The sequence below is a fragment of the Neovison vison genome, chromosome 13 (genome assembly GCF_020171115.1).
Source record: "Neovison vison isolate M4711 chromosome 13, ASM_NN_V1, whole genome shotgun sequence".
Lineage (NCBI taxonomy): Eukaryota > Metazoa > Chordata > Mammalia > Carnivora > Mustelidae > Neogale > Neogale vison.
The window spans coordinates 26,981,552-26,999,325 of record NC_058103.1 but is presented as its reverse complement, the minus strand read 5'-3'; the positions used below and the strand labels follow the sequence as shown (position 1 = coordinate 26,999,325).

At 41.3% G+C, this 17,774-nt stretch overlaps 1 protein-coding gene across 1 annotated transcript in view; it reads left to right on the top strand.

Moving 5' to 3' along the window:
- The window catches only part of GALC (galactosylceramidase), a 59,191-nt gene extending 45,073 nt beyond the window's left edge, over positions 1-14,118 (top strand). Inside the window, exons 13-17 of the mRNA XM_044231786.1 lie at positions 1,970-2,120; positions 4,103-4,283; positions 6,528-6,691; positions 8,064-8,140; positions 12,185-14,118. Of these exons, the coding sequence (XP_044087721.1) occupies positions 1,970-2,120; positions 4,103-4,283; positions 6,528-6,691; positions 8,064-8,140; positions 12,185-12,331 (720 nt within the window). The 3' untranslated portion in view covers positions 12,332-14,118. The remainder of the gene's footprint in view (positions 1-1,969; positions 2,121-4,102; positions 4,284-6,527; positions 6,692-8,063; positions 8,141-12,184) is intronic.
- Positions 14,119-17,774: the final 3,656 nt, after the last annotated feature.

Sequence of the window (17,774 nt, the reverse complement as noted above, 5' to 3'; positions counted from 1 at the left end):
GTGAATGGTACCCCCATCCCTTGGCTGCCCAAGTCAGAAAATTGAGTCTTATCTGAGACCATCTTTCCCATCCACCCTATCTTTGTATACCACCATCGGTCAAGTCCAGAGCATTCTATCACTGACATGTTCTTCTTGCGCAGTCCTCATTCTCCATTCCCACTGCTACTGCTTATTTCCGTTCCTTATTATCTCTCTCCTGGATTTTGGAAACTCTTTCCTGTTTTTCCAGCCTCCAGCCACCCATCACACTGCTACCACAATGATGTGTCTAAAATGCAGATCCGAGTTTTGTCACTCCATTGCTCAAAGTCTCTCAGTGATTTTTCCTGTGTGTTCACATCCCTCAGCATAGCACACGACTCTTGTGACCACCTCATAAGATAAAAGATGGCTTTCCTTTCTTGATGCCTGTTTTACTAACATGGCCTGTACTCACAGACCAAACTTCTTGCCCTTTTCAGAGCGTGGTGTGCCACTTGACTCCCCTCTGTGACTTTGTACTTGCTTCTTCCTCCTCCTAGAATGCCTTCTCCTCATGTCTTTGTTGTCCTTCAAGACTCAGCTCAGGTGCTGCTTCCGCTGAAGCTTTCCCCACCAGTCCTAGCTCACAGCCACCAGCATAGCACCATAGGAGCAGGTGCTTACCTAGTTAAGCACTTTTGCCACTACACTGGGCCCCTTGAGGACTGGGGCCCTGCTTTATTTAGCTTTTTACTCTGGGTCCTTACCATCATACTTATTAGCACATGGTAGTTCCTCAGAAGACATTTCAAAGAAGGTGAATTGGTCCAAGTGAACACATTACTTCACCTAATTGACACAAATCTACTTTTCCTGGAAATTATTAATGTTTTCTGAATCAACTAGTCACTCTCAATGATTGAACACCATTTCTGCATTAAATTCTAAAAAAAGAGCAGTTTGCTTTTTGCACAACAAATTGCTAGATATAGTATATTAAAATCAATTTTCCCCACAGGAAAAATAATATCATTTGGGTTATTACCTGAACCAGAGTGTGGTGTTAGGTATTTCATAGATCTGACCAATAAGTTATTATTAAAGCGAAGATATGGTATAAGCCCTTTGAAGTCAAAGTAGAAAAAAAAACAACTCATATTTCCTGAAATGGGCATACATGTAATGCCTACGTTAATTATGCAAAGCATTGTGGTGTCTTCAGAGGTCCGCATGCAGCACAGAACACCTCTATATAGGGAGTGTTTCTCTAGGGAAGGTCATGCACTGAGTGAAGCAGTTTGTAAACAGTTTGTTATTAAATCCTGCAGCAACCCTAGGAGGTGTGTATTTTCCCCCCTTATTTTGTGGCGAAGTGGCTTAAAAAGATTAAGCTGCCAAAAGCATAAATGTGACATAAATCTAACTTGCTAATTGAAATGTATATTGAACATGTCAAAAATAGGACCTTTTTTTCTTAATAATTAAAGGTTTTCTGTGATTAACAGCTGAGTCATCAGTGAAGGTTTTTTTTTTGTTGTTTTGTTTTTTGTTTTTTTTTGGATTTTTCTCCCTTAGTAAAGTCCAAAAAAGTAAATAAGCAGGTCTCTTATTTATGTGTATTGAATATACACGAGTTCTGAGGAGCTTACAGTGTAATAGCAACGAATAGACAAATAGAAATTTTGGTGTCATCTAGTCTTTCTTCCTCCATGGAGGGAAATTCTTTTTTTTTTTTTTCTCCACATCTTTAATGTCACTTTTGAGAGAAATTCTTTTAAAATCCTATCTACAAAGTATAATTTGTAAATAACTTATATAACTTCTAAATAACTTAAAGAAAAATATCCCAAGGCCTTGATTTTGGGTGTGGCCTTCCTGAGTGGTTATGAAGTTTTAGCAGAAGTGAGTCTGGCTTTCCTTTAAGTTGACTTTTCAAAAAGTTGATTTTGCCCAAATGAGATGAGCCGAAGCACCTGGCCTTGACCTCTGCATTTTCCTTTTCCAGCTTCTCGACAGCGGCGGCACTTTCACCCTGGAGCTGCAGGAGGACGAGCTCTTCACGCTCACCACACTCACCACAGGGACCAAGGGCAGCTACCCACTGCCTCCAAAGTCCAGGCCCTTCCCACAGGTGTATAAAGATGATTTCGATGTTGGTAAGTTTTGTTTGTTTGTTTTTATTAAAACTTAACATGGTTTCCCTTTTAAGCGCTAGTGGATAGATTTCTACCTGTCAGACGGCCGCGCGATAGAACTCCTGTAAAGGGTAGCTCTCCGTGTCCACGCAGTAACGGAGACCTTGTTTCTCTGTTACCTCAAGGTGACTCAGCTTGTGAGCCCTGTATTTTTCAGTGCCAGAAAAAACGGAGAGGTCATTGTGAGAATGAAAGCTATAATCCTAACTTGGTTTGGGGGAAGCTTAAGGTTGGTGACCCTGCCAATGCCCTGTTATTCACACCTCATGAAAGCCATTCAATGAGTTTCCTCAATGAGTGCGGAGGTCAAGGTCCTTCACTTTCCGCAGGGCTAGTGGACTGAATGCTGAGGGCAGTTAGGCTCCCCGTGGGTGCTTCACCTTATTATCTACCTGGGAATTTTATGCTTGCACCCTCCAGGTTTTCTAGGAAGATCTGTCCTAAAGCTGTTAGAAAAGCTTTTGATTTTAGGTAACATGAGAAAGCTGCTTGAAAAGTTGGAAGGCACAGTCATTGTGGGGATAGTCCCAGATCGCTCAGTAAGTGACAGAACTTGGTGAGCAGGAAATGTACAGCTTCTGGATCTCACAGACAGGGTCAGGGAGCTCTCTTCTTTGCTCCTAAAACCCGTAGCTGTAGGAGAGAAACAGGGAAGGGGACTGCCATTGAGAGAGCATCTTGAACCTCCTGTCTGCAGGGTTGCTCTTTGCAGCACGGCAGGTTGGAGACTTCCTGCTGCCCCCTCCTGGTCAGTCACTGGCCGCAGGTCTCAGCAACCTTTCCCAGGAAGAGATACGTGGGTTAATTGCAGTACGAGGCCCCTTGGACTGTGTAATGGAGTCCTCTCAGTTATTTGCAGAACGGAGACAACAGGGACCCTCGGAGGCTCTGTGCTTCGTTTCCTGCCAGTTCTCTGAAGTGGCCTCTTAGAGAGTGCATGAACAGGCCACCAGAAATGTCTTTGCAGTCTGTTGCTCACTTGTGTCGTGGCCAAAGTAACTCCTCTGGTCTTCAGTATAGGAGTCTGTGTGGGATACGGCCTCATGAATAAGAGAGAAGTTCCCCCAACACCAGAATTACTTATTCTATGATCTGAAAACCGAAAAGCAATTCTAAACCTTCAAATCTAAAATGTAATGCTTTACTGACTGCAAAATAAACTAAAAACTATAAGTCAGGCTGTAGCGCTCCTTTATGTGTTTCTTAATTTCTCAAATGAGGAATAGGAAAACATTTAGAAAAGCATGAAGTGTGAAATTAGCTGTAAGATTATGACTAAATTTGCTCTTCTCTAGCCTTTGTCATTGTAAAAGTGTAATTTAATTAAACCCCCCAAAAAAATTGAAATATAGCTGAGGCCCAACTGCTTCTGCTCCATTTTAGAAATAGAAAAGAAAAGTTGGAATATTTAAATTCTGTGATTGACATAGTGAGCCATTCCTAATCTTCTGTCAGCTGATGACTTAGAACCTTGTTTGGCAGACACTAGAAATAACAAAACTAGCTCTTATTGAGCCCTTGCTAGGTGCTGCTTTATGTACACACTTGACGTGCTTTCTTTCATTTAATTCTCTTATCCTCATGCCCACGTGGAGAGGGGGGTGCTTGAGACACAGGACAGTTAAACAAGTTGGCCAGGGGGACAGACTGAGCAAGAAGTTAAATCTTGGGTCTGCCTTTCTCTAAAACTTATGATCTTTCCTCTTATGCAGTTGCATGGATTAAATATGTAAAGTCTGTCTATCAAACTGATCATAATGGTATTGAATAATAATGATGATATAGTTCATTAACTTAACCCTTAAACTTCCGCTTGTTCTAAGTATCATTTACTTATTTAGGACTTCTCAAAAGTGTTTAAAAAATGTGCCATAAAATATCAGAGGAGAGAGATTCTGTAAGAATTTTATACTAACCAGAGAATTTAATTGTGTTCTGAACAGATTACCCGTTTTTTAGCGAAGCTCCGAATTTTGCTGATCAGACTGGCGTCTTTGAATACTTTACGAACATCGAAGACCCTGGGGAGCATCGCTTCACATTACGCCAAGTTCTCAATCAGCGGCCCATTACTTGGGCTGCTGATGCGTACAACACCATCAGTATTATAGGAGATTACAAATGGTATATAAAATTGGTGTCCTTAACGTAGATCTAGCCGAAATAACCTTGTAATGTTGTCAGGTACATTCTGAAGCAGACTGTTCAGTGGTCTTCCTTGTACAAGAACCTAATGGGTATGTGGTAATTGTTGAATATCAAGGCCACAAGCCAGCATGTGGTTTTGCCGCCTCAGTGTCCTTCCCTCATATTTGCCAGTTTAATAGTGATTCTTGCAGGAACAGATTGCTTTTAATGTAAAAATTAAGGACTTTTGGATCCACTTGTAGTTTATTTATTTATAAACAGATCTAGTGATTTATGTATTTTTGGTTTTGCTGGGGAGTTGATTTGTTGATCTGGTGTTGCCACCTGCTGGATCCATTGTAGACCTACACTGTTTTAGCCTTCGTGGAAAATCTGTTCACCGGCTGACGGTAGATGGCAATAGTGAAAAGCAAATCAGCTTTTACTTGGTGGGTGAGTTCAACTCTTTTCTTTAGGTATTTGTTAAAGACACAATTTATATTTATTCTACACTTCAAACGTAGTGACCGAACCAAAACTTCACCTTCATTATTAAAGTCATTTGTGGGATTCTAATGTACTGATTTATACCTGTTTTAGGTGTTTCTTTTCTACTTTTTCTTTTAACTAGTATAATTCCGTGAAACAAAACTCACACATTCCAGGTTTTGCGATAGTAGCTGTTAATGTGAAGTCACCAAGCAGCCGTATTTATTACTTGGAAGTTGGAGCAGGCAGGGATGATAAATCTGAAAAGAGCCTTGACTTGTTTCTCTGTGGCATGCTGCTGAAAGTCCTTATCCCTTCTCTATTGCCTTACTCCCTAGTAGAAATCCCAATTCTAGGGTGCCTGGGTGGCTCAGTGGGTTAAAGCCTCTGCCTTCAGCTCAGGTCATGATCCCAGGGTCCTGGGATCGAGCCCCACATAAGGGTTCTCTGCTCAGTGGGGAGTCCGCTTCCTTCTCTCTCTGCCTGCCTCTCTGCCTACTTGTGATCTCTGTCTGTCAGATAAATAAATAAAATCTTAAAAAAAAAAAAAAAAAGAAATCCCAATTCTAGTTCCAAACTCTGCTGGAAGTCTTGAGAAATTTTTAGTTACCTGGTTTCTAGAACCCAGAGTTATTGGGGTACAATGAAGAATGCTTGCCTAACTTAGGATAATCCTGCAAGGCCTGTCTTTTTGTACAACAAAAATACCATTTATCCCACATCTCTGTAGTAGACACTGTATCTCGATTTTCTGAACGTGCTAGTGAGGTGTGTGATTTTTTTCATTTGCTACCCGTGGTCTTATTATGAAGCAGGTAGCTGGGTTTCCTTGTCTAAGGGATGGGCCCCATTATTTTGATTGCCAGTTTGGAAGCCAGCCACCATAGAAAACCTTTAACTTTCTGCAACAACTGTTATCCTCCTTGCTGTGAGTGCTACAGAAGAGAGGCTCTCCCCGAACCCAGACTTCTATCTGGCAGGGACTCTAGAAAAACCAAGGCTCTTCAACTGTAGTAGAGATGGGATAGAGCACCATCTAGAGAGTAACCAAACATCTTCATAACTCTGAAGATTTTGCAGTTTTGAAATAGCAGTGATCATCTTTACCGCTGCAGTGGGCAAGGAGGTGGGAAGAGAGGGAAGCGGGCAGGGAGGGAGAGAGTGACAGAGTTTGAACGAGAAAGAATGAGGAAAGGGCAGTGACGTCCTTCGAGAAGGGACTGTTTTCATCCTTCTTAGCCCTGCTTTCGTGGTGCAGCCCTCTGCTCAGGAATATGCAGTGACTCTCGCCAGCAGCCCAGGCAGGTCTACACGTCTGGGCCTGACTTCCGAGACCCTTTCAGATTTAGGCTCTTCTTATTTATTATGTGCCGTTTCCCAATATTTCCTCCTGGATTCGAGGTAGCCTTCTTCTAATGTTAAATTCTTAGGATGAGAAGTTGTTTTATTATAGAGAGATAAGAGATGTGTTAAGAGACTTAAAAACAATAAGTACTCTTTTTCCAGTTACATTAAGAGAGGCAATGAAATGACTTAACTTCAGCCACATAAAACTTAAAACTGTCATCGATGAGATTTTTTTTTTTCATGAATCAAGATTCTTGAAGCCCATCCCTGCTACACGCACAGACTAAGCAAATCACACACTCACCTCAATTAGAAGTCTGGCAGCATGTGGCTGTGAAGGGACACGTTTGTGCGGCATTCGGAGAGGCATAATTACGAGCGCTAACTAACAGTTTCATTCTGCAGGTCCAATCTGACTGTAACGTGTGATGTTTACATAGAAACTCCTGAGAAGGGAGGCGTGTTCATTGCCGGAAGAGTAAACAAAGGTGGTATCTTGATTAGAGGCGCCAGAGGAGTTTTCTTCTGGATTTTTGCAAATGGAACCTACAGAGTTACAGGTGATCTAGGTAAGTGACCTCTTCTGTAGCACATGACTCGCTATGACATAGGCCGCGGTGAGCTTGTCACTTACTGTGTAATGAGAGAACTTGACCTCAAGGGGCTTGGACGTCTAACTGGGCAGAGATTCAGCACATGGAAGCAAAACCCAAGTGATTCAAAATTGGAGAGTTAATTAGAGAGGCAGCAGTGTAAAAGGAGACAGTGCCGAGCTTTTTCAGGTAGAGCTGAGTGAGGCTGTCAGGGTAGGATTCGCATAGACTGGGGTGAGGTGGACGTCGTAGGGAGAGAGTGACCGGGAAACCCCATAAATAAAAAGCAAGACTACAAGAGTGTGCTGGTGTGCTTACGGAAATACAAGGAGAGGGGTTGGTCTGCTTAAAATGGAGAAATCCTGTTTCCCAAATTACTGAATAATTTGAAAACAGCTTGACTTTTTTACATTCATCTTGAACAGCCCTTGTCTTATGTAGAATAGTATTTTATCCAGGATAGGTGCTTAAAATATGTGCTTAAAAAATGTGTTGAATTCTAATTCACTTTGGTGTTGGTACACCCACTCTGTTGGAAAAGACCGTATTGGTGCTGTGTCTTCCTGATTGCTTGCCTCTTGACTTCCCCTGCATTTGTGAAAAACCTTCTCTCCTATGCCACTCGTCGCCTCTTCCTAAGGTGGAAAGGGCTCCACAAGTGAAAAAAAGAGTGGGTTATAAGGACAGTAGAGTAGGACTGCAGAATCATAGCATGACCCATCTGGAATGTTCCTTGCTGACTGTCCAGTCCAAACCAGAGAGGTTAATTGATTTGCCCGAAGTCTCAAAATGAGCTCGTAGCAGAGCTGGAACTAGCAATTTACATCCAGGTCTTTAGTCCCCACTGTTCTTATGTTTTAAACTGCCCACTCAGCATCTTACTCTGGTTTCTCTCAGGCGTTCAAGTATAACCTATCCCCAAGTTAACTCATTATTTTCTAATTCTTAGTTCATGCTTTCTCATGTAACCAGTTAGGCCAGCTGGAAATCTTGTGGTGACCTTTGACCACTGCTCCTTATTTTTATCCAGTCCAGTTGAGTATAAATCTGTGCCTGAACTGTGGAAGCTGACACATTATACTGTGGTTGGTTTGTGAGTTTAGTTCACTGGTTCTCCTGTGAACTCACATAGAATATGTGGCCCAGAGGAGGATCCCAGGACATGCTTGTGGATTGCATGCCTGAAGGAAGGATGTTTTGTTTTAAATCAGTGGTAGAGCTGGAAATGTAGATCTTTATTAAGGCTTACTTTGTTACATATAAATGCTGCCTGAGAACCCTAACTGAGCTCTGTGATTCTGTGCTTTTGATTTTAAAAATTTATCAGGATAATCTTTCTGTGTTGCAGGTGGATGGATCATATATGCTTTAGGACATGTTGACGTTACAGCAAAAAAATGGTATACACTCACGCTAATTATTAACGTAAGTAATGCTGACCAGCATGCCTGGAGGTAAAATATTTTCTTGTGCCTTTCTGGAATTCTCTGTTATCAGGTAAGAGGGGAAAACTGTGATAAATGTAGTAATGGAAACAGGCAGAGAATCTGCCAGGATGCCAGCAAACCAGTAGACCCTAGGGTGATAGTGTGTGTCAGGGTAAGCCCGCAGGAGAACCGCGAGCTGTTGAATTTATCACTGCAGTTTTTAAAAACTTTGGTTCTGTTTTTTAAACTCAGGGGTAATTGGTAGGTAGTTAATAATTGAATCAATTTTTTTCCAAGTTGGCTGAACCAAGATTATAAATTGAAGCCTATAAATTTATTTTTGGTAGTTGAGAATAATTTGGTTTTCAGCGATAAGTACAATTTTTTAGAAGTTGGTTTCCATGAAGACCCTTTTCAGAGAAGATACCAGATTAATGGTAGGATCACGGCATCTAAACATACTTGTCCAGATCCCTGGGTGATCATGAGTTATTGCTGGACGTGCTGTGTGGAAACTTCTGTGTCACACAGGGCTGCTCTCTGGCAATCGGGTTCTGCCCTAAGTTGGTTTAGGTTAGAGCAGCAGCTAAATTATGGAAATCAGAGACTGTTTTCAGGTTGTTCTTGTCTCTTCGTCTCTTCGTCATTCTCCACCCAAAATGACTACACGTTTTTCAGGTGGTAACAATACGCTTTGAGCACCTGGTTTGGGAAGAGCATTGTGTGTTGAACTCTGCCACCCTCGATGGGCACAGCTTTGTTCCCAGTTCTTCCCTCCCGTGGTGAATGGAGGCATCTGGGCTGGCTTGATGAGCATGTGGAGGGGAGGGTCTGCTAGCTGCCTCCGGGGCCGTGTGTGCTGCTGTTTGATTAGGCAGATATTTAGAAATGTAATTGTGTTTTGAATTTTGACAGGTATTGCCCTATTGCTAGCCAAGCTGTATTCAGTTTTATAGCAGTTATAATAATATTTGATATTACCTATTTTTAAGGATTATTTTTCAAACTAATTGATATGATTTATATTTCCATGATAATTAGGGAACTTTACCCCTTACTCTGTTTATTGGCTATTTGTATTTTTCTCTCTTCTCTGAAGTTACCCGTTTGCATTCTTTCCTCATTTTCTTACTGTATTTTCTTTTTCTGATGGATTCATATGAATTTATTATATATTCTGAGTGATGACCTGCTGTCTGTTATGTGTGTCACAGATAGTTTTCTTCTGTCCTGTTGTGTGTGTTTTTTGCTTATGGTATGTTTCTTGAATAGAAGTTTAAAATTTTGATTCTGCCAAATATTTCACTTTTGTTCATGGATTTTGTGTTTTATTTAAGAAGGCCTTCATCTTTCTCAAGGTGAGGAATCTTTTTTTTTCTAAAATAAACAAAGTTTAGGATTTTTTTATGTTGAAGTCTTTTTTTTTTTTTTTTTAAGATTTTATTTATTTCAGGGGGGAAGGGGCAGAGGCGGAGGGAAAGAGAGTCTCCCAAGCAGACTCCTGCTGAGCAAGGAGCCCCGCATGGGCCTGGATCCCAGCTGAGATCATGACCTGAGCTGAAATCAAGAGTCGGATGCTTAAATGACTAAGCCACCCAGGCACCTCCCCGCTGTGTTGAAGTCTTTAATATATCTGAAATTTACTTGTAATCATAAGGGATCCGGATGAGCCCAATATAATTTTTTTCATAACAAATGGATGGCCATTACCATTCATTACATAGACTGTCCTTTTGCCTATGATTTGAAGGCCACCTTTTTGATGTAACAAATCATCACATGTGAATAGGTTATTTCTGAACTTTGTTCTTTATATTGGTTTGTCTTTTATTATCCAGTATCACACTTTAAAGTATGTTGACTTTCCAAAATCTTGGATTACATAGTTTACTCCCTTGTTCCCTTCAGGTTCTTTCCTGACCACCTTGTATAAAACAGCACACATCTTCATTTCTGTCCCTCTCCCTTAGGGAATGAAGTGAGCATCCTTTATTTATTTATTTATTTATTTTTATTACTTATTTGAGAGAGAGAGAGAGAATAAGCAGAGGGGAGAGGCAGAGGGACATGGAGAAGCAGATTACCCACTGAGCAGGGAGCCCAATGTAGGGCTCGATCCCAGGACCCTGAGATCATGTCCTGAGCCGAAGGCAGATGCTTAACCCATGGAGCCACCCAGGCGGCCCTTAAGTGAGTGTTGGTAGCCGCAGGCATGTTTGGACCAGGCAGATCCATGTGCCGACTGCCTTGCTGACACCTGCTGACTTCCTGCAAGTTCTTCACCTCTTTGAGCTTCTGTTTCCTTATCTGTAAAAGGAGGATAGCTTCTGTAGGTTGTCTTAGGGTTAGATGTGTTTTCTTCTTTCCTTTAATACATGTCTGTTAGGCACCTTTTATGTGTACTTTCCTAGATGCTAGGGATGCAGCAGTGAATAAGACACACAAGGTTCCTGCTGTCTAGAGCCTGTATTCTTCTAGGACACGCGTTGGCAAAGTCTTTCTGTAAAGGGCCACACAGTAAATATTTTAGGCTTTGTGAGCCATCTGGTCTGTGCAGCTTTGCTCAACTTTGCTTGTATCGTGAGAAAGCAGCCACGGACAGTGGGTAAAGGAATGCATGTGACTGTGATTCCAATAACATTTTATTGATAAAAATAGGTGGCTGACCTGTGGGCCAGAATGGCTGCCTCTTGCTCTAAAACAGTAAGAAAATCAAACAAATCAGCCAGTCAGTTAATTTGTGAAGAAAAAAAACACACCAAAAATGAAACAGGACAATGAGATAAGGTAGCTCCCCTGTCAGGATTCTCCAGGTGCAGAGACCAGGGAAGGACTCTGACAGTTGGTGCTCTGAGCTGAGGCATGCCTGGTGGGAAGAGTGTTCTGGGCAGAGGATGCCGCTCGTGACTGGGCTGGTGTGAGGTGCAGCCTGGAGGCCAGCGGTGGGCATGGGGAGGGGGTGCAGGGCACCTGGGCCGTATGACTGTGTGTTGGCTCTGGGTTAGTAGTCCCTGGTGGCCACTTTGAGGGCTGCGGAGAGCTGTGCACGTGTGTGACAGCAGGAATGTGGGTTCCCTGAGCGTGGAGTTGGACAACTAAGATTCGGGTTCCAGCTCTGCTGGTGAACTGTGATTTTGACGTAGAGTCTCATGTCTCCCTATCTTTCGCCATAAGATGAAAGAAGAAAATAAAGGCCCAGCACATTGTAATTCTGTGACATAAAAACAGATCTTATTTTGGTCCTCAGTCTCGTGCTTTGGATCTTTATTTAGCTCTTCGCCCTTTGAAATTAGCCACTTTTACATGTTTAGCTGCAATTGATATTCTGTGACTATATGCTCATAAATGTATGAGCTGTAATAATGATAATGAGAGCTAGCGTTTACTATTCGCTGTCTGCCGGGCACTTGGCTCTGTAGGAATGGCAGCTGTCTGAGGAAATTATTTTATCTTTCTCCGTCAGTGACCAGTGAGTCATTTCTATGGATATGTCCCTTCTTACCCTCTGATCTCCCCGACTGCAATCATCAGTTTAACTGGTGGTTACTATTTTTCTAACCCAAGGGGGGGCTCCGCATGTGACTTTGAAGTGGTATTCTGTACATGGGGTCAAAAGGACTTAACTAGATGGATGGTTTGGCTCCAGTAGCCGCGTCGAAAGAGCTGGTGCCTGTTGGACAACGTGTGTGCGTGCAAGTACTGGTAAATTACAAATATTTGTTTATTTTAGTGGGCTTTTGTCCAAAATTTTATGATGCTGTGGAAAGTTTTACATTTCTGTAGGTTTTACAGCATCTTGGTGGGGTACAAGGAAATCCTCCTCGTGCCTTGGAAACTCTTTACATACGTAGATAAGAATTTCCTCTGAGAGAATTTTTCCTGTGTTTCCAACTTTTGCTCAGACTGTGGAATTAGGTTTTGCCATGGTCTGAAGTGAGAAGGATGTTAGCTCCACCGACTAGATTGGCTGTACACATTATGAAACAGACCTCAGAGAATCGTTTGCATATGTCTTCAAGGGGTGCATTTGTTTTTCTTCCAGGGCCGGTTCTCCTCTGGCATGCTGAACGGCCAGTATGTCTGGACGGACATCCCTGTGAGTTTCCCGAAGAACGGCTGGGCTGCCATTGGAACTTACTCCTTTGAATTTGCACAGTTTGACAACTTTCATGTGGAAGCCTCAAGCTGATATTCATGGAGCACCATGGAACCACTCTTTGGATTTTCTTTCTTTTGTTTCTGGTTTTGGTCGAGAGCCAATTCTTTTGATGGATCAATATTGAGCCTCTTGGAGGCTGACAATAGTGAAGAGTAAATGGGGAGAGAAATACATGTTTACTTGATCTTCTGGAAGATATTTTTAGAACTAGTGCCCAGGGGAAACCGATGAATCTTGAACATGACCTGATATGTCCCCTAACATGCAAGCTGTGCAGCGGTCCTGTTGTGAGGAGTGGTTTGGGTGGTGCACCCCTCAAAGCCTTGGCATTGACGCCGAGGTGGCCGTCTTCATTGAACGGGCCAGGGATGGCGTGGACGGCAGTAACTCGATCATCACAGAAACGGACCGTGTGTCTGAGTGAGCGGATGGCCTCGTCCAGAGGTCACACCCCACCACGGGGAACTGAAGAACACTTGGAAGTGCTGCTTTTTGGAAACTACTGCAACACATTCATCGTAACACTCTAAAGAGTATTTTTTTCTTTTCCTTTTTACGACGATGCTTTTGAATTATAGATATGATGAGTGGATCATTTGAAAAACGCCTCACTAATAAACTACCTCTAAAGCTAGTCCTGCAGTCATCAGTGTGAGCAGATTAACTCGGCTGTCCGCAGTTTTTAATTCTTTTAAATCCAACCTTTAGTCTTGTAACCTGTAAAGCTCTCTGTGAACATTTTCCCAAGTGGCTGGACGGAGGACAAAAATCCCACGTGGACAGTGCTGTTCGCGAGTCGACCGGCGAAGCTGTAGCAGTTCTCTGGTGTGTCATTTCATGGTGCCTTTTGCGGCCTGTCGTCTTGTGTGCCACGGGTGAAGGACTAACACAGCTCATGACTTCTCCCTGTGCGTGGAAGAAGGGCAACACTGAGCTTCTGCCAGTTCGTAGAATTGGATCATTCTCTAATAGTCGTGTGATTAGATGCATTTATTTCACGAAAGTACAAATGTGTTTATAAGGAAGTGTGGGGAGCAAATTTCTCATGCAGTATAATTTATATCTAAGCATTAATGAACCTCCTAGAAATACCTCCATTGTTCATGTCAATAAAGTAAATTCTAGAATTCTCTAAAGTGAAAGTTCAAAACTTCACTGGACTAATTCTAGGATTTTGGAATTTGTAATGGATTAACATAGGCTAAACTGACATGAAGTTTCATATTTCTGTTAAAGACAAGAAGCTAAATATTAGAATATATCTAATAGAGATATATTCTCTTACAGAGAAAAAGTTTTAATTAAAACCAACTCTAAGTGATTTCCACTTCAGGACTACATATTTTTTTTAAGTTAACTTTATTGTGGTATAATTTACATACAATAAAGTGTGCCCATTTTAAGTATACTGCTCAGTGAGCCTAGACAAGTGGATACACCCACAAAACCAACACCCCAGCCAATACGGAATATTACCATTACCCATTACCTATTACCCATTACCCTAGAAAGTTCTCGCGGCACCTAGGCAGTAATAGCCTCTCACCTGTCCCCATCTCAGGCAACTGTCGATCAGGTTTCTGTTGATACTGATAAGTTTTCCTTGTTCCAGAACATTATAGAAGTGATATACACTATGTACCTTTTTGTGAACGGTTTCTTTCATTCAGCGTAATGCTGCTGAGATTTGTCTATGCTGCTATGTATATCAATGGTTTGCTCCTTATTTCGAAGATTCCATTGTATGGTTAAACCACAATTTGTCCATTCTCCTCCCTTTCTTTTTGGAATTACAAATAAACCTGTTATAAACATTCGTTTACAAGTCTTTGTGTGGACATCTGTTACCATTTCTTTTTTTTTTTTAAGTATTTATTTTAGAGAGAGAGAGCAGGCAGAGGAGCAGAGGGAGAGCGAGAGACAGAGTAGGAAGCAGACTCCCCACTGAGCACAGACCCTGCCTTGGGGCTCAATCTCCAGACCTCCAGATATGACCTGAGTTGGACACTTAACCAACTGCACCACCCAAGTGCCCCTGTTTTCATTTTTTAATCAATACCAGAGTGAAACTGCTGTATCTTTAGGGAAATGTATGTATAGCTTTATAAGAAACTGCCAAACTGTTCTCCAAAATGCTTGTATGATTTTACACTCCCATCAGCAGTGTTGGAGAGTTCTGGTTGCTCCACATTCTCCGCAATGCTTCATGGTGTTAGTCTTTCTAATTTCAGGTGCGTGGGTGTGTAGTAGGTACATGAGATGTTGAGCATCTTTTCATGGACTTAGTCATTATTCATATATTTTCTTTTGTGACATGTCTGTTCAGATCTTTTGCTAAAAAATAGGGTTTTCTCTCTTACTGAATCGTAAGAGCTCTTTATATATTTCAGATGCAATTTTTAAAAAGGTTTTATTTATTTATTTGAAAAAAAGTGCATGAGTGGGGGGCGCGGAGAGGAAGAGGTAGGGACTCCCAAGCATACTCCCTGCTAAGCATGTAGCCTGATGCGGGGTTCAATGTCATGACCCTGAGACCATGACCTGAACCGAAACCAGGCGTTGGAGGCTTAAATGACTGAAACCCTGGGTTTACCCAGATGAAATTTTAAATCAGATATTTTATAAATAGTTTTCTCCTAACCCGTATCTTTTTAAGAATACAAAATTTTAACTTGGAAGTACAGTTTATAATTTTTCTTTTCCTTTTAGGGTAGGTGTTTTTTTGGTGTCCTAGGAAATCTTTTTCTATCCTAAATTCACAAAGATCTTTTTCTTTGTTTTCTTCCAGAAGTGTTATATTTTTAGCTTTTAAATTCAGGTCTGTGAACTATTTGGCATTACTTTTTGTATATGCTGGGAGGTGAGATTTGAGGTTCATTTTTTTTCCTTTATGGATAGTCAAGTTTTTTTGAGTATCATTTGTTGAAGAGACCATCCTTTGTGAAAAATCAATTGACTATCTATGTATACATCCAGAAGTAAACACTGTATTCTGTTCTGTTGACTTGTATGTCTGTCCTTAGGCAAATACCACACTGTCTTTATTTCTGTAGCTTTATAGTCAATGTCAAACTCAGTTTAAATCCTCTCAACTTGTTCTTCAGAATTTTTTTTTGCTAATAGAGGTAAATGTAAAGTTTCCATATAAATTATAGACTCACCTTATATATTTCTGCAAAGAGCTTGGGGAATTATTTAGGGTTACAATAAAATTACAGTTCAATTTGGAGAGAATGGATTTCTTACTTCTATTGACCCTTCAATCCATGAACATGTTCCACCTTCCACATGTTTAGGCTTTCCATACTTTTAGCCATTTCTGTAGTTTTCTGTAGAGACCAAGTTTTGCATGTATTTTAAATTTATCATTAAATATTTTATGGTTTTTCAATGCTGTTGTAAATGATTTTTTAAATTTCCTTTTTCAATTATTTGTTGCACATACATTGAAATACAGTTGCTTTTCTTGTTTGACCTGTAAATACCACTGCTTATCCCAGCCTTCCTGGGAGGGGTGCAACATTGAGTGTACCAAATGCCTCCAGTGGCCACACACCACTGGAGCAGGCAGGAAGAGCACCCTGGCACAAGGATGGAAAGCGCCTCTCCCCTGCAACGCCCCTGCAATATCTCTATGCTGCCTGGCAAAAGAAAGAGGTTTGCAGATCCCAGCTCCAATATCATAGAGCAGATCAAAACGGGCCTGGGGCCTGGGGAACCCTAATAGAAGCAGCACTATTCCAATTTCTACATTTCTTGTGTTAGTTTTGGCCATTTGTGTCTTACAAGGAATTTGTCCACTTCACATAAATTGTCTAATTTATGGGCATAAACTTGTTTGTAATATCTCTTTGTTATTATCTGTAAGATGTTCCTAATATGGCCAACTTGTGCTTTCTTTGTTTCTTTTGATATTTATTAGTAAGAGTTTTGTCAGTTTTATTTATCTTTCAGAGAACCTGCTTTTGGTTTCTTATATTTTTTCCCTATTGTTTCTTCATTTTTTTTTTGTTTCATCCATTGCTGCTTGTACCTCTATTTTCTTGTACTGACTTTGGGTTTAATTTGCTCATTTTCTAGCTTAAGATGTAAGCTTAGATGATTAGGTTGTGATTATTTTTTAATATAGACATTTAACACTGTAAAATGTGTAGAACACCAAGCAGCATCTCACATATTTTGATATGTTACATGTCTCATTTTTATTCATTTGAAAATGTTCTTTAATATCCTTTTTATTTTTATTTTTTGACTTTTGTGCTAATTAGAAGTGTTTAATTTCCAAATACTTAAGGATTTCCCAGTTGTTTTTTTTTTAATCGATACTTCCGTTGTGGTCAGAGAGTATGCTCTCTAGGATTTCAATTATTTTAAATGTATCTAGGCTTGTTTTATGACCCAGTCTATCTTAGTCAGTGTACCCTTCAAAAGAGTACACATTCTGCACTGATTGGCTGTAATGTTTTACAAATATTAATTAAGTCATGTTGGCTGATTATGTTGTGTAAGAGTTCTATGTGTTTACTGATTTTCCATCTACTTGTTCTATCAATTACCAAGAGAGGAGTATTGAAGTCTCCAGACTTTTCTCTTTCTTATTCAGCTTTGACAGCTGGACTCTTCCAGGGCATTGAGAGCTTTGCTAGAGGCTGCCTGGGTGGCTCAGTCAGTTGGGTGTCTGCCTTTAGCTCAGGTCATGATCCCAGGGTCCCAGATCGGGCTCCCCATCTCAGTGGCAAGCCTGCTTTTCTCTCTGCACGCCCCACCCCCTACCCACACCCCCCGCCACTTTTTTTCTCTCTTTCTCAAAAAAAGAAATAAAAATACTTTAGAGCTTTGCTAGGGCAGGAACAGTAGCCTTGTAGCCTTTCCTCCAGGGAATGTATGGCCGTATTCCCAAGGAGAGGAATTCTCTCTGGGTGGAATGAGCATTCTCCACTGGAGTTGTTCTGATCTTGACCATCCCCAAGCCCTGTGATAATCCTGATCGTTGTACAGCTAATGGGACCCTGGTAACCGTTCTTTCATTTGTGGATCCTTTGCCTAGCTCACAGAGTTTTACGCTGTGAATACATAGCTTAGTCTAGAGCCAGACATGAAGGGAGCCCTCTGCACATGTCCGGACCTCCTTTTCTGCAGAGCTCCCTTCTCTTAGGTGCTCTGCATTTCATGTGTCAGCCCCCTCGAACTCGGATTTTATCTTCACAGCTCTGTATTTACCTGTGTGTACTGGAATCTAGTAAATGCCTCCAGACAGAAATTGGGGGTCTCAGGGATCACCTCTTTTGTTTCCCTTCTTTGAGGCCTCACAGCCCTGGGGTGCCTGCTGTCTAACAACCTGAAACAGTTCCCATTGTTATTCTATCATCGCTTGAGATGGAGCTCTCAACCCATCCAGTTTAATATTTAGTCTTCATGGACCTTTTCCAAAATCCTTTAATGCTAACACATTGAGCCCTATGCCATTATGACT